General features: G+C 38.0%; 2 protein-coding genes across 7 annotated transcripts in view; one reads left to right on the top strand and one right to left on the bottom strand.

Annotated features, from left to right (window-relative positions):
• Nucleotides 1-2,113: 2,113 nt before the first annotated feature.
• LOC111866402 (probable ATP-dependent RNA helicase DDX23) lies at nt 2,114-15,415 on the bottom strand. 6 transcript variants are annotated; one of them, XM_033752244.1, is made up of 5 exons: nt 12,525-15,415; nt 9,650-9,885; nt 5,883-6,079; nt 5,016-5,113; nt 2,114-2,570 (listed from the first exon to the last, which is right to left on the bottom strand). In XM_033752244.1, the coding sequence occupies exon 1, from the start codon at nt 14,851-14,853 to the stop codon at nt 12,577-12,579; it is 2,277 nt and encodes a 758-aa protein (XP_033608135.1). In that variant the 5' UTR covers nt 14,854-15,415; the 3' UTR covers nt 2,114-2,570; nt 5,016-5,113; nt 5,883-6,079; nt 9,650-9,885; nt 12,525-12,576. The 6 variants fall into 6 exon arrangements, 5 of the variants coding, with proteins under 5 accessions (XP_033608135.1, XP_033608134.1, XP_033608132.1 ...); XM_033752241.1 differs by lacking the exon at nt 2,114-2,570 and having other exon boundaries at nt 4,957-5,113; XM_033752243.1 differs by lacking the exons at nt 5,016-5,113; nt 5,883-6,079.
• Nucleotides 15,416-15,605: 190 nt separating this feature from the next.
• LOC111866404 (protein arginine N-methyltransferase 7) overlaps nt 15,606-22,430 on the top strand; it is a 20,697-nt gene continuing 13,872 nt past the window's right edge. The window contains 4 exon segments of the mRNA XM_023855318.2: nt 15,606-16,390; nt 17,136-17,285; nt 19,519-19,740; nt 21,810-22,048. Of these exon segments, the coding sequence (XP_023711086.2) occupies nt 16,259-16,390; nt 17,136-17,285; nt 19,519-19,740; nt 21,810-22,048 (743 nt within the window). The 5' untranslated portion in view covers nt 15,606-16,258.

A 22,430-nucleotide genomic window follows, 5' to 3' on the forward strand; every position in this document is an offset into this window, starting at 1 on the left:
CCCAAGTTTCAGCCCCATACAAAGCAATGCTCCAAATGTAGCATTTCACTAGTTTCTTTCTCAAATTTAAGTCCAATTTGCTGGTAAAAAGATTCTTCTTCTTGCTAACTGCAGCTTTTGCCATGACAATCCTAGTTTTAATTTCACACGTACACCTTCCATCATCTGTTAACAAGCTACCCAAATATTTAAAACATTTCACATTCTCCAGTTGTTTTTGGTCTATCTTTATTGTGACTGGGGTTGGTTGTCTCGAAATTTTCATTACTTTTGTTTTCTCCACACTCATTTCCATGCCATAGCACCTTCCAATTTTGATTAGTCTATCGATCATACCCTGTAGCACAGTTTCTTCCTTAGCCATTAACACAAGGTCATCTGCATATTTCACAGTTTGAATAATTTGCCCTCCTAATTTGAAGTCTCCAAGCCTGTCCAGAACCTCTTTGGTAAGGCATTCACTGTAAAAGTTGAACAAAATTGGTGATAAACAGCATCCTTGTCGAACTCCTCTTCCAGTCTTCACACTTCTTGTCTCCCCCCTGTCCAGTGGCACTCTAACTTTCTGATCCATGTACAATTTACTAATCAATCTTCTTTCATGCCAATCAATACCTGTTTCCTTTAGGATCTGCATTAATTTGGTCCGATTTGCACAGTCAAATGCCTTCTGCCAGTCTATAAAGCAAGTACACAGTTCATATAGCAAAAATTAATAATATGTCTTAAAGAAATGCAATTACTATTGAAAATCTTATGTTCATGTTCACCAGTTCAGTACAGGTAGGATTATATGGCAAAAGCAAGAGAGGGAATACACCTATAACAACAGAAGTGAATAACAATGTAACGAAAATGAAATAGGTAAAGAAATTATATAAATAGTCCTACCCACATTCAATCCTGATACTGATTCTGCTTCTCAGAGTTTCACACTGAGGTGGATAACCTGAACTTGCAAGTCCATTATAAAGAAACGCCTTTTCATTCTTACCTACACATAAACAAGACCCATGTGTGTCACAAAAAATTTCCCACACAATTCTCGATTGAAATATAATTACTAGAAGATAAAAGCCAGAATGAACTCTGACCCAGTGAAGTTCTAATGTTCTGAGACGAAGGACACATGCTTGCAAAGAGGGGAAGAGATGGAGCTCAAGTTCAAGGTAGGTTTCTTGTATGTAATCAAACTGTGGATGACAATGTGATCCTTCACTGCACAGTAGTTTCTGTTGCTGCACTGCACCTGCTTCTCACCAGGGATACTTTCTCCAACTTATGAAACATCTAATAATGCTCACGTGAGCAGTTGGCACACATATTCTTCCAGTAATTCCATAACGTCCGTCAATTTCCAAGGTTGGTATGGGCAGGACATTAAAAGGGAAAAATGAAGAAGCATTACTTTACTTCCTGATGAGTCAGTATCTTCATCTTCCTCTCTGTGGCCCTCTGCCTGGCTGCTTCGTCATCAACCTGTTTGTTCACTTACACTACCGAGGAATGTAAATTCTTGTGAGACATCTCACAATACCATCTAATATCCGTTGGTGGTGAAGTGAACAGCCAGTACACCTAATCCACTCGAAGTCAATGGTGCTCTTGATGACAGCTGTGATATGCTGCTCCACTGAATTAAAGCTGGTAGCCTCTGCCATTATAGAGTCCATCAGAGTTACAGCAGTACCAGCAGTCTCCACCAGCTTCTCAGAAGGGTATGTGAGAGACTGTTCTGTATCACTGCACTCCTCGAAATATTTGAAGACATTGGCTGATAGCAGCAGTTCAGATGTCAGGCATGTCTTGCATGGATCACAGCTGACACCACGAAGCACCTGTCTGACAATAGAACCACTGATGTGAGCTACTGAGAACACTTCCATGTCACCATCAGGTACTGCAGGACTCATGTCCATCTGTACTTGCTGAGCAACATGGAAACTCTCAGGCACACCAGCAGGGGTTTCCTTGTCATGACTTGTGGAAACATTTGGTGAAGCAGCATCAGGTTCCCTGAGGAACAACTGTAGATTATCCAGAAGAGTAGCATCATCATCCTCACAATTAGTTCGCCCCAGACCTTTAAAAGCAAGGCCACTGATGATGCTAGTCTTCAAGGCATCTACACTGTCCCACAGTTGGGTTATTGTTCAAACCACAGTACGAATGAATAGCCCCAAATGTGTTCTCCAGGGGATCCTGATTCAGGTTTTGGGTGTGAAGGTACTTAAAACCCGCCTCTTTCGGTATCCTCCACAAATGCTGGGCAGCAGTGATGTCAACTAGCCACAAATTCTGTGGAGGAGGAGGATGAAGGAAGGTGGGTTTACCATCCTTGAGGAAGATCCAACTGTTTATCCTCATACTTGCCTTTTTCTTGTGCTCTATATGGGGACTGTTGTCACTGAGTGGGCAACGCAGTGTTTTCCCTTCGTCAACACGTGTTCCTTTCAGCTTTAGTGAAATCACTTTGAGAGAAATGTTTACTGCACAAAAATTTATGGTACAGCATTCTAGCAGAATCAGTAGTACAGGATAACCCAACTCTTACTACACATACCATAGCCCTGTAAGAGCATTACATACTGTCTTAAAACCTTGAAATAACTCATCAGTAAACATTACAAACATGGTGTAGGTGCTACATTACATCATGTACTAAAACAGACATTCATTCATTTATTTACTTTCCATGAATCCTTACATGGCTGGGAGAACAGTGGATATAGTAATAGTCAAAGACAACAGAAGTCCCATTAATTATGCAAATAAAAACTAATTATACTTAACCCATAACAATTACACATATTATCACACAAATCACAGTGAGTAAATCATTAACAGTTATAAAATATATATGTGAAAAACACAACACACTAATGACACAAGACTACAATAATGAAACACATAAATATACTACTAGGCATCCAGCATATAACAGACCAAGATAATTAATTAATATTGAAGTTAAAATAGTACTCCAAGTAAAATGAATTTACTCTTTGGTACCTATCTTTGGGATAGGATTTTATCAATGCACTGGCCTTACCAACTATTCCATAAAATTCTACTTTACGCAGTCAGACAGAGATATAAGACACAGTCAAAAGCTTTCTTCAAATCACAGAAAATGCCAACAACTAATATTTTGTTATTCAGTGCATTTAATATATAGTTAATTAATTTGTGTGAGGCCATTTTTGTACATGAATTACTCCTAAAACCACATTGTTCATTTGCTGTCATGTTGTTACTCATTATGTTGGTGCAGTCTTGCATTTTCAACAACTTCTGAAAATGATGTCGGTACTGATATAGTTCTGTAGTTAGTCACATAAGTTTTATCTGTTTTTAAATAATGGTTTTATTTCTGATTATTTTAACCAAGTGGTGAAGACACAAATTGAAAGAGATCTGTTACAAATATGTTAATGGGGAGCTAATGAAAGGTGTGCTGATTTTTAAAATGCTAAGCTCAATTTCATCTTACCCACTACATTTTCTTGGTTTTAAATACTTAATTATAATTTCAATTCTTTAGTAGAGGTAGGGTTCAGTTTAATTTTTGGAAAGGGAGTCGTGAAAGCTCGACACAGATAATTTGAATATTTGTCCGCATCTGACTCTATAACGTGGCCAACATTTGCATTACTGGTATTGATCTTGTCAGCTATTGTTACAAATAATTATTAACCTTTAACGGCCGAATGTTATAATTATTGGCATCCAGTAGCACCCCGAGCTGGCCGAATGTTATAATTTTTAGAGGCAAGCCACATGCTTCCTTTGTGAGTGCTGGCAGTTTGACCTTGGGTTTGAAACCCAAACAAACTCATGAATGTTCATCTCAGACGTTTATTTGTTAGCTCTGAAGAAAGAAATCGTTTATCAGGGTACTGGTTTCGAAACTATTTACGTTTAGATATGACTGTTTATGACCTGGTGAGCCAATAGAGGTCAGCTTTGTTTTGAGGACTTAGAGGAGGAAATATTCGTGGGCGCTTACATATCAGTGCTACCACAGCTTTCACGGAAGGGTGACGAATTCAGGGATTGGTTTGCAGTGTTGAATTGTCAGTTAGGATGTCAGTGGCGGATTTTCTAATATTTGGTTATTAGTTAGGAAGTCAGTGTCAGACTCCTATATTTCTTTGAATATAATTTTTATTGTGTATCTCGGAAGAGGTATAAACCCACTGAGCCAGTGTTACTNAATGCCAACAACTAATATTTTGTTATTCAGTGCATTTAATATATAGTTAATTAATTTGTGTGAGGCCATTTTTGTACATGAATTACTCCTAAAACCACATTGTTCATTTGCTGTCATGTTGTTACTCATTATGTTGGTGCAGTCTTGCATTTTCAACAACTTCTGAAAATGATGTCGGTACTGATATAGTTCTGTAGTTAGTCACATAAGTTTTATCTGTTTTTAAATAATGGTTTTATTTCTGATTATTTTAACCAAGTGGTGAAGACACAAATTGAAAGAGATCTGTTACAAATATGTTAATGGGGAGCTAATGAAAGGTGTGCTGATTTTTAAAATGCTAAGCTCAATTTCATCTTACCCACTACATTTTCTTGGTTTTAAATACTTAATTATAATTTCAATTCTTTAGTAGAGGTAGGGTTCAGTTTAATTTTTGGAAAGGGAGTCGTGAAAGCTCGACACAGATAATTTGAATATTTGTCCGCATCTGACTCTATAACGTGGCCAACATTTGCATTACTGGTATTGATCTTGTCAGCTATTGTTACAAATAATTATTAAATGAATCTGTAATCACATCATGTTTATGAGTTAACTTCTATCAATGTTTAAAAACTGTATACCTGCATTATTAATTTTTCCACCTGTATCTGATTTTATAATGCTCCAGGTGGTTTTCATTTTGTTACTAGAATTAGAAATTAATTTATTATAATGAAGATTTTTAGCTCCTTTAATAACACTGGCCAAAATTTTACAGTATGTTTTATAATAATATTTTAGATCTGGCTCATACCATGTTGAATCCCTGGAAAAACAGAAGAATGTAATTCCAGTGTGCTCACTGGAAGACATGCATCCTGGTGCAAAACACTTTTTTTCTTCCCATTTATCCTCCAAGACACAATATAAAAATTTTAACACAATCATAGTACACTCTCACTTTCTTGAGATTCTACGGTCCTAAGAAGGCTACACCGAAAGATGCTTAAAATACAGAAATATGATTTGGATCAAGTATCATAGTAACACTTTCTGACTTCACGTTTGCTTCTAATTTCATTGGGCGTAGTAAGCATAATCCATATACGAAAATAACACACACGTGAATTTGTGCATAAATGTTGACTCTCGCTTCACAGCATCAAATCAAAATCTCTACTTACTAATTAATCTAATTAATTGCACAACATACCTCAATGGCACACATGTAACGTTACAAACTATGCAGTATTACCGTATTACTGAGCCAAAGCCCAAAGCGTTTAATAGAAATTCAAGTTCCTCTGATTGGCTCACACTTATGTGATTCGACTAATTTCGATAGGTATATAATGATCAATTCCAGTCATTTCCAGACTATCTAGTTCATGTAGGATGCATAGAGATGGCTGGTCTGCAAGTTCCCCTCCCCTATGGGAGTCTCACCCTCCTGGTCAAGAATTTTCTCTTCAACACATCAACTAGACCGACGCTGGGATTCACCCAACCTCCTATTAAAAGGGTACTGGGGGCTCTTTCACCTGGGGTAAAGCGGCTGGGGCATGAAGCTGACCACTCACCTCCAGCTAGTGCCGAGGTCAAGAAAATGTGGATCTATACATTCACTCCCTCATACACCTTCATGGTGTAGGGCTTAATTAGTTAAGCACAAGGATTTTACCTTTTATGAATATACTGAAGGAGCTTCCATGGAGAGCTGAAAACGGGTGTTCCTCCAGCTTGAGGATTGGGCATCAAGCTAACAAATCTTTGCCATAAGAACATTATTTTGTTACAAAATGTTACACAGGACTTTGCACTTTGGTGGATTCTTTGGATACACCAAGATTACATAATAATTCATAATTATTGGGAATTCTGAAATAAGAACAAGATTTTTCACGTTATTCATCCCCATATTGGAGGTATTGGTAAACGTATTCAACAAGGGATAGAACTATCATTTGGTATTCTTCTCTTCTTCCAAAATCAAACTGAATGGGAATCATCATTTGTCCCAGCTTTGCACAACGCTACAAGTTAAATAAAACTCGAAAATGGCCAGTGGAAACTAATGGGAAAATGGAAAATATTGGTACAGATGACCATGTTTGTTGTTATCTAATACCAGAGAAAACCATTTCTTACTCTGAAACATGAATACAACTCAGCATGAAATCAAATGAATCAGTGAAGTTTAGGGGTATATTTTATACAGTAAACAGCAATATAATGCATATTGCTATTAATCCAGAGCAATGTAGAGCTACGTCTGATTAACAAAAAGTCTGTAAAGGAGGAGAGGGAGGAGGGGTAAATGATATCAGCAATACCAGTGAACAAATTCTTAATGCACTGAATAACAAATACTTCAATCATCCCAATAAAAAATACAATAATTTCTAAATGAAGTCAGTACAGTTTTTTTAGAAGTGTGTATTGATCAGAGAAATGACAGCTCTAATTGCTGCAGAAGCAGAGATTTCCTTTTGTAATTCATTTAACAACACTCTCAGTAACTCAGATTATATAGTGGCAAATGAGCGGACACTGAGAAAAGATTAAGAAAGGATATGGAAATTAGTGATGGTGGTCTAATTTAACACACTATCCCAACATTTGCCTATGAGATCTATGGACACCACAAGAAACCACTGTCAGAACAGTGATGTCCTGGCTGAGATTCAAACTACACACCTTCCACATGTAAGTCAACATTACCAGTTGAGCAAACTTGTTCAGTCACAACTGCTCTTCTGTCATGAAGAAAATAAAGTTAGAGCTCCCTAACGACTTCATCAAGGAAGAAATTCCAAAATGTTTCTTGACTACCCGGTTCAATGCCAACATGATGCTACATGCCATCAGATACAGCAATTTTTACGTTCTGATTTTGTTATAAGTGCTGCTGTTTCCTCCAACACATTTGTTCACAACTTCAATTATCTTAAATAGTGGTCTTTGAAGATTCTGAATAACCTAGGTTTAAACATGTGTTTTATTACTTGGATTTAGGTTATATTACTTTATGAATCATAGAATAATGCTATAAAAATACAATTATAAAAGACAAGTCCATCCAGTGTGACTATTTCAGTTTTCTCACTTGATGATTCACTAGCCTTACATGTTTCGATCCATTTGGATCATCTTCAGAGGCACCAAACACTTTTTAGAAACCACTATCACAACAGTTGTCATATCAATTACACATGTATTGCCAAGTACACAATTTTCCATCCATCAGTCACAGCAGCCTTTCTGGTGTTTATAAACAGCACAGTGGGCCAAGAAATCATAACGGACTATATTAAGAATCTCCTTACTCAAGTTACATAGGCGGCACAACATCGGCCACCTAGAAGAGAGACAACAGGGGTTATTGACACGAACCTGTAAGGTTTATGAATTTAATTTTGAACAAAGTTTTTAAAACTATAAAACAACTTTAAATAAATATTTGTATAACCAGAAAGGCTGCTGTGACCCATAGATGGAACATTGTGCACTTGGCAATACATGTGTAACTGATATGACAACTGTTGTGGTAGTGGTTTCTAAAAAGTGTTTGGTGCCTCTGAAGATGATCCAAATGGATCGAAACATGTAAGGCTAGTGAATCATCAAGTGAGAAAACTGAAATAGTCACACTGGATGGACTTGTCTTTTATAATTGTAACTGTTAGTGTGACGGACCAAAAATGAAACAAATCAAATGCTATAAAAATACATTTACATTGCAGTGTCAAAAATGCTGATTTATTCGTCTTAATTGTTAGACTGAGAAACATATATACAAAATCAGATTCAGCAAATACAGTCAATTTTAACACATTCTGTTGTGTTTACATTGTAATAATGAACAGTAATAATGACACTACTTCTTTTGGTTTATTTTGGACTTCACCCATCGTCTGGTATGTGAAAGACAAAAGAGCTTGACGTTTTGGAGAGTGGATCTGTCTCCGAAACGTCGTGGTTTTTTGTCTTTCACATACCAGACGATGGGTGAAGTCCAAAATAAACCAAAAGAAGTAGTGTATACACCATCGTCAGAATCCTTTCAAGTCTATCTCAGTAATAATGATACTCTGCAATATAAGAGCCCTGTCATTTTGATCTGTGTTATGTGTTATGCCACTGCACAGGATCATGATGAAGTCTTGTCTTTGCAGTTAAAATGGTGATTTCATACAGTGAATCTCGTAAGACATTTGTTTCGTTACTGTATCGAAGTCAACACTAAGACATGTTCACAGTATATTTTGTTAACTCAAGATGAAAAATCAATCCTTCAGATCTTAGCTGTATAAGACCAACCAATTACTTGCTTCACCTTAAAAAAAAAAAAAAGCATTATATAAACCACAATGATTGTTTTTCTGGGCATTATCAATCATCCAAAAGTTTATTAAATTGGAGGTTCAGAGGCTGGACTGTGTCTCCATTCTCAGAAAAAAAAAAAGACTCCTGACTTGGAACAAATTTATGGAGCTAGGGACTAGACCGGCCTCTAAAACACTGTCTTAATAAAAATGTTGACAACAGGTAATGGTCCCAGAAATCAGTCACATTAATACACCATTGTCACATACTTATAGATCTTATTATACAAACTGATTTAATTCCATACATCCACTTTCTCTTAATAGGCAAATCCTAGAGAGACCAGCTCCCAAGATATGTCCCAGATTCAAAGTACTTACTGAATCCAAATTCAGCTGTCTGTGCCAACCCTACACACTAATCTATTCATTCTACCTTCATAGTTTTAACTCATTTACAGTATCACACGGGAGCTATACAAGTGTCACTGAATTACATTGTATTCATTAATAACATCAACTGATTAAAATATCTTTCTTTACAACATTGTATTGCTCTAGTTCTGGTGCTGGTGCAGCATTTTAAACACACTTTTCAGACGAGATCTCAGGTTCTCACAATGGAGATTATTATAATTGTAATTTTACTCTTTATTCCATTCCTTTTAAAAGTTGAATTATTAATTTACCTTCTGTACCCTGCAAAACAACATTTACTTCTGTTCCTTACATGCCCTGTAAAGGGAGGTCATTATTTTTCCTTTCCCGTGTCCTGGAGTGCTTTATCACACCTCCCCCCAATATGAGTGTTACTAAGTCAAACATCAGCATTGATTTCCATTGAAAAAAAATCTTGCAGAGTGACAAATTATGTGTTGGACATAAACAGCAACAGATATTGTCAATATTCATTTAGTGAAGACCAGTGCTCTTTTATACTGCCCTGACAGATGGGAGGGGAAACTACTTTAATAAATGGGCCTAACTCTAAAATCCAATGGTTTTATGTAATAAAAAAAAATATAAAATAAGAAGGGATGGAAATCTGCAGTTTCCTTTCTAACAAAGACAAGGTAAGACATCAAAGAAACAACACAAAATCTCAGATATTTAAAATACTCACAGCAAGAGATTCATACGTGTTGTATCACCACGAGAGTAGCTTGCTTTACCATAGCCACCTCCCACTCACAGCCCGTTATAACTACCATGGTGCCATACAGCTTGGGGCGGTTACGAAACATTACATGAACATTGTATTTTTCTTGGACGCTCCTCAGATACGAAGAATTGCTATCAGGCAGACTGCAGTGTTCCTACTATTGGCAACTCAAAGCTAAAAATCAATGGAGTCAGTTTCTGTGAACAGAATATTCAGTTTCATTAATAAGCTTACATTTTCATCATAAATCTTACAAGCCTAGCTACACTAATTATCACGACTGCACGTTTCACATTCAGCTTAGAAATCCAGTCTGTGTTACATACTGTATAAGGAGGGGATATTTCTGGAAAGACAAAGCACATTGTATCAGGTGTTAAGAGAGTAACAACACAGAAATTTTCTCTTCAGATCTGGTTCAGATACTGGATTCATCACTGTCCAAACCTATCAGTTCAGCTCAGTTCATTTCAATTTTCAGCATGTATTTTTCTTTTTATTTCTGAGGATGGTGTGAGAGCTGCGAACAGAAATTCCTAATTCCTCTGCAACTGACTACATGTGTTGATGATCAGAGCACCTAGTTTTCTGAAATTTTTCACACTGTACTCCTGATGTATTAATTAAGAAATAAAAGTATTCAATAGGAAAATGCATAAAATAATGAAGTTAAGAGTGATGTTAAAATCCTGGAAATTGAATTGGATAGATCATGTTATACCAGGCATGGGCTTCATCTCAATGTAATTGGGAAAAATAAAGTGAAAGAGATGATATAAAACCAGATATGGGAACTCTCAACTAAGGACAAGGGAGACATTATTGCCCAGGGTTGGATATATAATTTGAATGAACCTTGCCAAGCACAGGGAAGAGATAATACAAGTCCAAAAGTCAAGGAATCTCAACTGAACGATGGAAAAGAAAAAGAAGACAGTGAAAGTGAGAACTTGAGTGATTGTGACCAGACAGTGGGTGTACTCAAAAATATTATAGAGGGAAATGACACCAGTAATCAACAAAAGGTAATAGAAACAATCCTTGATCGGGAAAGAGAGCATAGTAATAGAAGAAAAAGAAGACCACCTACCAGAAATGAGGATTCTTTATGGGAGTAAAATGAAATAAGTCTCTATTCTATTCTAAAGGCTCTCTTATTCCTGTACATCAAAATATCAGAAGTCTTGGAGACAAAATTGATGAATTGAAGTGTTCAATAGTTAGCAATAATATAAATCCTCACTTAATATGCTTATCTGAGCATCACATGTCTGACAAAAAATTATTATGCAGCAATTTCCAGAACTATTTATTGGGAACAAAGTATGACTGTACGACTCATCAGGGAGGAGGTGTTTGTATATACATAAGATCTGATATAAAATTTAATGCTATAAATCTAGAACAGACCTGTGATGAAAAGACCATAGAAATTTCTACACTTAAGATTTCTTTAGCTAAAACTAACATATTTGTACTGTGTATATACAGGTCACCCTATGGGAATTTTGAGTACTTTATAAATAAGTTGGATAAAGTACTCAAATTACTCTATAAAAAAATTGAATTTATATTATGTGGTGATTTTAATGTAAATTTTTTAGAAGAGTCAACTCGTAAAACACAGCTATTAGTGCTGCTGCAATCATATATTTCATACAGTACAGTTCCCAACAAGAATAACTGTGACCAAAAACTCTGCTATTGATAATATTTTTATAGATAAGGCAAGGATAAATTCATATGAAGTACTCTCTATTAGTAATGGACTATCTGATCACGATGCTCAGTGTCTCGCACTAAAAAATATCAATTTCCTGGAGAAGGAAAAAAGTGCAGGGAATCACAAGAAGATTAGTAAATGAAGACTCAATTGCTCAATTTCTTAATAAACTATCTAATGAAAAATGGGAAAATATACATAAACTAAATGATGAAAACAAAATATTCCACTCATTTTTAAATAAGTATTTATTTGTCTTTGAGTCATGCTTTCCAAAGCAAAATGTAACAAATTAACAAAAGGATAATGGCTGGATAACAGTGGGTATACATACATTCTGTAGACAGAAGGAATCCTTATTCATTCTCTGTCGAAACAGATGCAACTATTTGTTTAAATCATACTGCATGATATAAAGAAGAGTAATAAGAGAAGCTAAAAGGAAATATTATAATCAGTTAATCACATCAGCTGAAAACAAAATAAAAACTACCTGGAACATTCTCAACACTGAAACAGGTAGGACTAACAATCAGAATAAAGAACGTCTACCACAGACTTTTCAAAATAATAATAAATAAATACTGAAGAAGCAGCTCATAGTTTTGATAAATATTTCACAACAATAACAGAAAATCTTAATATTAAGAAAACTAATATTTATACTGCAATGTCATACTTGCATTCCCATTTCTCAAATGGTGTTCCAGGTATGAATCTTAATTTAGTTGCACAAGAGGAAATAATTAGTATAATTAGCAAATTAAAATAAAAACTCTTCAGGGTATGATGGTGTAACAAATAAAATTATAAAACTGTGCAGACAACAAATCAGTAAACCTCTAACTTATGTAATTAATAAGTCATTAACCATGAGTCTATAACCAGAAAGATTAAAATATGCAATTATTAAGCCAGTATACAAAAAAGGGGAAAAGGCCGTTACAAGTAACTACAGTCCATTATCTATAGTAACTGGGTTTGCAAAAGTTTTTGAAACAGCAATTTTTAGAAGACTCAATGATCATACTGTAAAACAGAAAATATTACTTTCAGAGCAGTATGGATTCCAAAAGGGATTATCAACCAGTCACACTAGACGGAACTGTTTACCTTTTCATGATTTGTATGAATGTTCATATAAATTTTGCTTCCTGAGATTGTTTCATTCTGGTCTCTTTGTTACGACAGTGCTGGGCTTGTGCTGGGCATCTGGATGGTTCAGCAGTTCAGGAGGGCAAGTCGACACTGGACTAGACAGTATCGTATGCTTCAAGTCATAGAACAGTTCAGAATCATCTTTGGTGCAGAATGAGACTGCCATACCATGTTTTCCTGCACGACCCGTTCGACCAATACGATGTGTATACTCTTCTATGCTCTTGGCCATGTCATAGTTGATGACCATGGATACATCCTTGATATCAATACCTCGACAGGCCACGTTGGTGGCCACAAGGATGCCTTTGGTGCCCAACCTGAGGCTTGCTAGTGCGTATTCTCGTTGTTCTTGGCCCTTGCCACCATGCAGTGTGCAGGCATCGTAACCACGCATCCCTAACGTCCTTGCCAACGCATCTGCTCCTTTCCTCTGATTTACGAAGATAATGACTGGAGGTGTGACACCACGACCAAGGATCTCCAGCAACTTGCGGCTCTTGTCTGCCTCCGGGAGGATGTACACGATCTGCTCTACTCGTTCTGTTGGCTTGCCAGCAGACCCAATATAGAGAACGGCTGGGTGACGCAAGTATGTACGAGCCAAACGCTCCACTGCTGGGGGCATTGTGGCAGTAAACATGACTGTCTGTCTGTACTTTTTCTTTGAGTTGTAATTGGCCAGCAGTTTAATCCCGTCTTCTGCTTCCTCAGTGTCTGGCTTCAGATTTGTGACTGGCATGTAGTTTAGGATTTTCTGTACATCTTCTTCAAAACCCATGTCAATCATATGATCAGCCTCATCTAGTACAATATAGGTACACTGGTTTAGTACCAGGTACCTGTTCTCAAGCACATCAATCAGACGCCCGGGTGTTGCTATCACAATCTCACATCCCATCCTGAGCCGGAAGCTCTGCTCCTCCCTGGACAATCCGCCCACCACAACCACTGTCCTGATTCCAAGCGGTTGTCCAAACTTGTTGGTCTCCTCCTCAATCTGCTGAGCCAATTCTCGAGTGGGTGCCAAGATTATGGAGTATGGACCCTGGTCAGCATCTTCAATACGTTCAATCTTGGGCAGAGACTGTATCCACGTCAGCAGAGGAATCAGGAAGGCCAGTGTCTTACCAGAACCTGTTTCTGCCACACCAATGATATCTCGATTCTGCAGGCCAATGGGAATGGCCTGTCGCTGGATAGGAGTGGGATCAGTATAGCCAACTTTCTCAACAATCTCCAGAATCTCATTAGGAATTCCAGACTGCTTCCAGTTCCTGATTGGATCAGGGATTCCACCACCCTTGATGGTGATGTTGTATTCCTCTCGAAATATTCGCCAGTCTCTCTCAGTCATCTCATCCTTAGACTTCTCAGACCAGTGACGGTCATCCCACTTCTGTTTCTCCTCTTTCTCCTTGAGTTTCTTTAGGCGCACCTTCTCCTGCTCCTTCTCAGCCTCAGTTCGTCGTCGCTCCAGCAACTCCCCATAGAACTTGGACTGATGTCGTTTCTGGGCCTTGATGTCAATACCCGCAACATTACCTCGACCAAAGAACTGAACCTGATGCCGTTCCTTGTAGAGGGGATTATGGCCGATAGATGTGTCCTCTGAAGCATCCCAGTCAAACACAAACTTGCGATCATTGGGCCGACGCACACGACGTATCTTCTCAACTGGTCTTGGATAACACTCTCTTATGATCTCCACTTCCTTCTGCTTGTCCTTTGAGTACGGGCTGTCCTCCTCTTTGTCTGTATTTTCACGCTCTCTGTCTCTGTTCCACCTCCTAAAGCCGTCTTTGTCCCGATCCTGATCTTTGTCTGCCTTGCACAAATCATCAAATGCCTTTTTGGCCTCCTTGTAAAATTCAGCCCTTTTCTTTTCTCCTTCTTCCATCTTACGTCGTATCTCTTCTTCCTCTTGTTGCTGTTGCCTCAAAGCCTCAGCTGCACGTTCTTCCTTTGTCAGAAATTTGGGCTTGCTGCGAGCTGCCTCTTCAACCCGTTTTTTGGCAAGCAGCTCCTCGAATGATAATGGTTCCTTCTTGTGTTCCTCCTTCTCCTTCATGATGCTAGGTGGGGTAGGGGTGCGTTTTCGGTCCCTGTGCCGATGCCTCTCTCGCTCTCGGATTCTGCTGCAAGACCGTTCTTTCAATTTTGTTAACTTTCTTCTTTCTATGGTCTTTCTCTCTTTAGAGTGACTGCGAGACCTACGTGGTCTCTCACGACGCTCTCTTTCCTTTTCCCTGCTACGATTGCGTCGTTGTGGCTTCTTGTCCATGCCCACAGATTAGTGTAACGTGTTTTGTCTCCACTGTGGACGCCCTTCAGGCTGTTAAAAATAAAACTGAATAACACTGTTCAAGTGCAGTTCTTTGTCAAACTGGTAAATGGGCAGCACGGAAGTGTGGCGATAAAGCATTCAAAACATTAAGTTGGAATTCATAACCTTAATGGGAAGAACGAAAGTGTGGTGCAAATACAGTTCAATGTAGTTCTTTCTTCACAGATACGTTACCACAGTAACGAAAAATTAGACCAAATTAAACATCATTAACTTTCCCTACGGAAAACTACTTAAGCTTGGTGTACTTGACAACACGTCCAACAGTCTAAACCGAATCAATTCTTGGTCATGTGTCACTGCTGATCAATGGTTACCCAAAAGTAAAATCCAACCTGGCAACGAAAAAAAAGTTTACCTTTTCAAACGATTATTTTACAAAGACAGGAAGCACGATCCACCAACAAACTTCCTTTTCCTCACCAAAACATGAAACTAGTCCACTTCACAACACACGATTACACAACACAGCGACAATCAATGACGTCAGCCAGTGTTATAGCCATCTACATTCAACACGTAGCCAAACACATGCTCGCCAACTGTGTGACGCAAAATGGCAGCCTTCGGAAAAGTAACAGAGAGGTAGAGAGAAAAATCATCGCCTCAACGAAAATGTTAATACGCACATAACTGAGAGTAATCTCCTTTCCACATCGGCATGGCACATCCGCTGGTTGTGGACGGATCTACGAGCAGGAGCCCGGAAAGTGTAGTCGGTATCGGTCGGTATCACGAGGATCACGAGCATCACGAGGTAGCAACTCAATGCTATTGGCGGGCAACATAGCCAGCGTAACGTCCTGAGTTCGCTACCGTGTTGGAGAATAGGGGATTTCAACAGATAAATCAGTAGTACCAAATAAGCAGAGCACTGTGATGAACACTGGTAACTTTCGGGTAATAATGCGAATGTTTTGGTTGACGAAATTGAGGGTTTGTATCTGTTCAATTGAAATTCAAAGTTGTTAGCAGTGATCTGACCGGAGACATTTTAGACAAATTACAACTGGGAGGCTTCGCTTTGATTGGAAGTTCAGTGTTTACTTATTAAATCTCTTGTGTGAAGTGTATGGGCATAACAGTTCTGATCTCCGGACATTCGTACATGTTAAAATGCATTGCTTACTCTTCTTGATTGTGTTGTTCAGATTTTTTGTTGCAGAATATAACTATGTTGTAAATGTACGATGGCAGTCCATTTCACGTGATACTGGGTGCCCTGTAACTTCTGCAGTGTTTAATAACGTAATAATAGTTTCGCTGTAAATATTAATTTCTCTGTTCTTATAATTTCCTAATTCGAAAAGTATCCCAGGGTGTATATATTAACCTCAGAAGAATGAGTGTCTTCACGGTGAAAGTAAATCCTGTAACTGGAAAATCAGAGTGGGAGCTGCAGAATGAAGATTATGACTACCATCAAGAGATAGCACGTTCGGCCTTTGCCGACATGTTGCATGATACGGAAAGGGTAAGCACAAGCACACCAACTCCAGGGAAGTGATCCCTTCTTGAGAAGCCACCAGTTGAGTAGCTACTGGAAAATGTCCCAACATTTTATGGAACCTGAAGGCTCAGTACTGTGTTCACAAGCGTTCCACTAGCCCCAGTCCTGATGCAGCCCATACCACCCCATCCTGTCTCTCTAAGATCTGTCTTTATAGGTCTTCTTAGTGAGCTCTTTCCCACCAAGATCCTGTACATATTCCTCTTCTCTCTATGCCCAGCCCCTCAATCTTCAGGGTAAAAGAAGAAGCCAGCATGAAGCATATAGTAAGCAAAGCTTCCCTGGCTTATTATTTGACCCTGATGATAGAAGTAACATGTTCATCTGAATTGTCAGCTGATATTCAGCCAGCTGCACAATGTCATATCCCAAAGATAGAACTCTCCATAACCACTGCTGTGAGGACCTCAAATTCTGCAAGTAACTTCATTTCTTGATACTGTTGTGAGTTGCTGTATGTAGTTGTAGCCTTCAGATCATAATAAAGTTGTTACCCACTGCTACATTTGGCATATATCTTCTATCATTCCTCGCTCCCTCCTCTCTCCTCTGCTTTCTTCCAAGTCACAGTTACATATGACTGGTGCATGTCGCAACTGTTAGTTCAAGTGAAAAATATTCTAAGTTGGTGGGTTTTCTGTATTTTGCATCTTCATATCCTTCTTATATTCAAAGAATGATAGTAAAGTGAAGTCTTACTGTGTTACAGAATCAGAAGTACTACCTTGGAGTGAAATTAGCCATAGAAACAATGCACAGTATGGGGAGGAAGGCTCATGTGTTTGACATAGGAACTGGCACAGGACTGCTGTCACTGATGGCAGCAAGGAGTGGAGCTGACACTATTGTTGCTTGTGAGGTGATTTACTAGTACTTTTACTTTAACACAGTGTGATACCATTTGATTTTATTTGCAAAAACACCCATGCAAAATTAATTAGAATAATGCGTCAGAATTACCACAAAAATTCTCCGTATTTTACATATGTTGCTTGACTTTTGTCTGCTGACATTTCACACTCATCAAAGTTGCTAAACCACATAAATGGGCAAAGTTGTCAAAATGTGCCATTGGACAAGCATGGGGATTATTGAAGAGTGCCATAAACTCATCACAGCATTTTTTTGGGAAAGCTTGATGTGGTTTCATGCACGTTTCTGGCACCTTCATAAAATGGTCACATTCATGCATCGAAGTTCCTTTTCAGAAAAAGAGCAATCTTGAAACGTAAAACCCCAGCAGAAATATATGCTGGAATCTTCTCTCTCTCTCTCCTCCCCCCCCACATGGGCATCCTACATGAACACTCATTTCAATGTGTAACCATCTCAAGGTATTTCAAAACAAGAAGTAATGCAGCTGATGGAATGTTTCGCGTTGAAATGCTGAAACCTTCATGGCCAGTTAGTATATGAGATGATTTTATAAAGTTTTCACACAGAGTTGAAGAAATTACAATTTTAATAACTTTCCTTATGAAGTGAACATCTTGCATTTTCATGAAAAATGCAACTAGATTAGAAGTGGGGATTTGTGTGACTGCTCGTGAAACACCCATCCAAACATAGTTCTGCTTCACACCCACTGTTTCTCTTTGTTATCCATGTTTTGAGCACGTGACACATCTTGTCTGTGGCTTATCCTTCTTTTCTATGGTATGAATTTTCTATGAGAAATGACGTTCAGTCAGTCTCTTTAGGGGTGGTTCCATTGATGGGCAGTCATATACAAGGTGAAGGATGGCACACATGTTTGTGAGACCTTGTATCAGAAGGAGCCTGAATTTCAGAGGGCGTGTTCCCTTATTGTGTTTTGCGGAGCAGTATGTTATCATGTAATTATCAGTAACTACATCAAGTAACCTTGTGAATAATTTTGTGTACCATTTAGAACCCTGCTTTCACTCAAGCAAGTAAGGCTGTAACAAATTGCTATCATACTCTGATTGTAATCATATATACCTGCAGGTTTCATCTCTCCCTTATTTGCTTTATTTACTTTTGTGTGTATTTTATCTTTGTGGTATATCAGATCATATCAGATCATAGTCTCCACCTTATCGTGGTGAGGGGGTTTGAGTATGCAAAGGACCCTGAGAGCTATACCAGCGGTAGCGTAGCTACTGGCAGGGCCTCCCTTGCTGGACAGTTCAAAGGGTAGGCATCAGATGAAGAGAGACACCAAAAACTGATGCCGGAAGCAGCGTCATCAGCAGCGACTTGAAGCACAGAGCAAATGATGGCCCGAGATGGTTCAAGCTCGTATAGCAACAGGCGTGACCAGAGTGGTTTGAACGGCTGTTATACTGCGATGTGGAAAGCAAATGGAAAAACTACCACATTATCACTTTTCCTGGATAGTCTCTTTCCAAAAACANAACAGAGATACCATGTATGCAAGATGTTTCCTCTGGAGACAAACAAACCGGAGGGGCAGATAGACGTGCCCAAAAGACGAAGAAGACCGAAGAAGATATTTTAATTGAAGGAGAAAGCTTGAGATTGCATTAAGTGGAGGAACTGTTTTGGAACAGACTGTGGACCTGTCGTCTGACAGATTACTGATGAATGAATGAATGAATATCATATCATAGTAACTCTCTTCTTATCCTGCTAGATGTGTGCTCCCACATCCCCTGAATACTGACTGCATATATCTTCCTTCTTTTGTGTTTTATTGTTTATGAAGAAGGGGAAATTTTCCTGTTCATATTTAAAATGCTTACACAGTCTGTGCATTTGGATTTCAAGAATCTGGCCAACATTGGACAATTATAAGAAAAGATGGTCCATCCAGAAAGAGTGGCTGTGATCAAGATGTTCCACCAGCTTCGTAACAATCGCTGATGTTCTATTTGTGTCTGAGTTCTCGTAGTGATTTGTCAGTTCAATGCCATGCCCAGAAAAAGTAAGGAAACACCATATATAGCGCATGCTAGATTCAGAAAGTCCAGATGACTTCTTGGTTTCATTTACTATTAGCTGAATCAAACTGTGGACCATGGATGGTGTGTTTCCCTTACTGTAGATAATGTGCTTATATCTTCCCACGCAAAATTCTTTGAAACTTCTAGATAAATCTGTGTTTTCAGGCATTCCAACCCATGGCTAAATGTGCTAAGAAAGTCATTCATGAAAATGGTCTAGGAGAAGTAATACATATTATTCCAAAACGTTCAACTAATATGACTGTTGGTGCTGGTGGGGATATGGAACATCGTGCGAATATTCTTGTGACTGAAGTCTTTGACACTGAGCTCATTGGTGAAGGAGCCATTGCAACTTTCAGCCATGCACATAAAGAGCTTTTAGAGGTAAGTACTTCCACAGTAAATAGATTTTAGGGTGCACTCAGTAAATTCTTTGTTAGTCTTCTGTTCTCCTTTCAGTGTTGTTTCTGTTTTATAAGGGTCAGTCTCCACTCTCCTCCATCTTCCCGCAATCTTAAAGTTTGCATTTTGTGCCAGTTTGGTCCTCTTTTCATAATGTCTGCCAGTACCTGGCTAAAATATCTTGTTCTTTATCAACCCACAGGTCTTTCCCATTCAGAATTTAATTTTAATGTCTGTGGTATCCTTATACTGTCCATTCTTTTTACATGGTGAAACCTTCCTGTTCTGTCTGTTTTCACATACCCAGACCATTGAATCTTCTTTCATCTAACTCTGTGAACAAATTTTGAGTTCCAGCATCTGTGAAAGTTTAATTCTAATTCCATAACTCAGTTTTATCTCTCAGCACTGCTTAAAATGTAATATCCATTGTGTGGATTTTTCTTTAATTATTTTTTTGTAAGGGTCCATGTTTTGGAGTTAAATGTAAATATTGGGTTAAAATTGTTATCTTGCATTTTTACTTTTCTGTTCCATAATATTCCTTGTGTGATTTGCTAGAACTTAGAACTGTTCGTTATTCTTGTGTTGATATCTCCATTGTTGTTCGCTTCTGGATTTATTTCTGTTCCCAAATAAATTTGTCAGCTTGTTTAACCACCATTTTGTTAAGTGTTATATTGATGTTTGTGTCTTTGTTGCTTGGAATCCTCATGATCTCTGTCCATATTCATTTTCAGTACACGTTCCTTTATAGTAAGATTCCACAGAATTAGGATCCCTTCACTTTCCTTTTCATCTTCCCTCCATATTAACAAGTCATCTGCAGATAATAATGTTTTCGTGTGCAATCTCTTGTTGTCTCTTCTAACTTCATTAGCAGTTTCGGCTATCATGACACCACACACTCCTCATGCTGCAACTTTCTCCGAGCGATCCTGATTTTCCTAATTTTATTTGTACAATCATATGTTAGCTTAATGTTTTCAGGATATATTCTGGTGTTTTTAATTTTCTTCATCTTGACCAAATATTTTGTGTCTTTAGAGTGTTGTATGCCTTATTAAACTTTATAAAAGCAAATACCATATTTTGCGATATTCCCAATGTTTCTCAATTAATTATCTCATGGTAAAGGTAATATATGTTGTGAGTTTTTCACAATGAAGTGCATCCTTTTTCTCATTGAGTGTGGCTTCTATGAGCTTTTGTATTTTATTAGTTAAATACGTCAATAAATTTTGTAACAGTGACTCAGCAGTGTTATTTGTTTGAAATTACATCACATTTTCTCTGGCCTTTCTTGTATATATTAATAGTATTACTCCATTCCTTTAGTTGTCTGGCATCTCCTTTGACTGCCAAATATTCCTCATAAGTCTGACCATCTGTTGCATTCCTGCGAGTCTTGTTACTCTTATCACTTCACCATCTCCTGGCGCTTTGTTATTTTTCATTTTTGCGATATAAATTTTTGATATCCAGTTATATTTCAAAATTTGACCCAGGGGTCCAGACTGTAGAAGGGTTATGACAAGCAAAGACCCTGTTGAGGTAATGAAGGGACCCAGAAATCAACATCTGATGTGGCCGTGATGATGATGTGACAGACCAAGAAAACTGACAGCAGATTTATGAATGCTTTCAAAATGATGAAAAACTTAATATGTTTTAAGAGAAGTTTTTGCATTTTAGAGGTAATGACTTTTATAATACTTGGTTTTAAACAGTTTCATGAAGAAGATCTTAATTCTGTGTGCATGTTTAAGAAAAGTACTTTTCTAGAATGTAACTGGGAGGGAGGTAGTTTGGAAAAAGGAGAGACCAGAAACTTTATTTATTACAGTGATTCTCAAATCAGCTGTTGTGTTTACATGAATTCTTGTTTATCCAGCATAAAATCTTTTTTTTTTGTAACACACACAAAGAGAGTCATTTCTTATCATCACAGATATTTCATGGAAGGAATTTGAACCCATATACCCCCCTGTAGAACAGTAACAAATTTCATCTATATTAATGATCTTATAGCAACTGAATGTGTCTTTTAGAAAGACTGCATTGTGGTTCCATCGTCATCAACTGTGTATGCTCAAGTTGTTGGAAGTCGGTTAGCACAGAACTGGAACTGATTACAACCTATATCTGATGTAGATGGAAGCACTGTGCTGCTGGATACTCCAGTGAAGATACAGCAATGTCCAGGAGCAGCAGCTGTCCATGACATCCAGCTAAGCCAGTTTCCAAGGGACCAATTCAGTACTGTTATTCCACCAACACCAGTCTTCAGGTATCACACCCACTAACTCATACACAAAAGGAAATCAAAGCAGGGAGATACTTGAGCTCATTGCATAATTCAGTCATCCTCATTTTTATTTTGAAACTGAGTGAACTGTATATCCCTGTATATATTGTGTCTTCACTTTTCATGTATATAAGACATTAATAGAAAATATTGTTTTTGAAGTCGGGAAGGCATACCAGCTGCTATAAAATCTATGATGAGCAGGCAGACATCATATTTGGCATGGTCTGTGTATGTCTGTGAGTCCTGCACATCATATGATTTGTGGTGTGACCTAGCAGCATGTGCTGCATTAAAGAAATTGTTTATGTATCACTCTAAGATTAATGTTATATTTACGCGTCAAGAGAAAAGGATTTTCATA

The sequence above is a fragment of the Cryptotermes secundus genome, unplaced genomic scaffold (assembly GCF_002891405.2).
Source record: "Cryptotermes secundus unplaced genomic scaffold, Csec_1.0 scaffold130, whole genome shotgun sequence".
NCBI lineage: Eukaryota > Metazoa > Arthropoda > Insecta > Blattodea > Kalotermitidae > Cryptotermes > Cryptotermes secundus.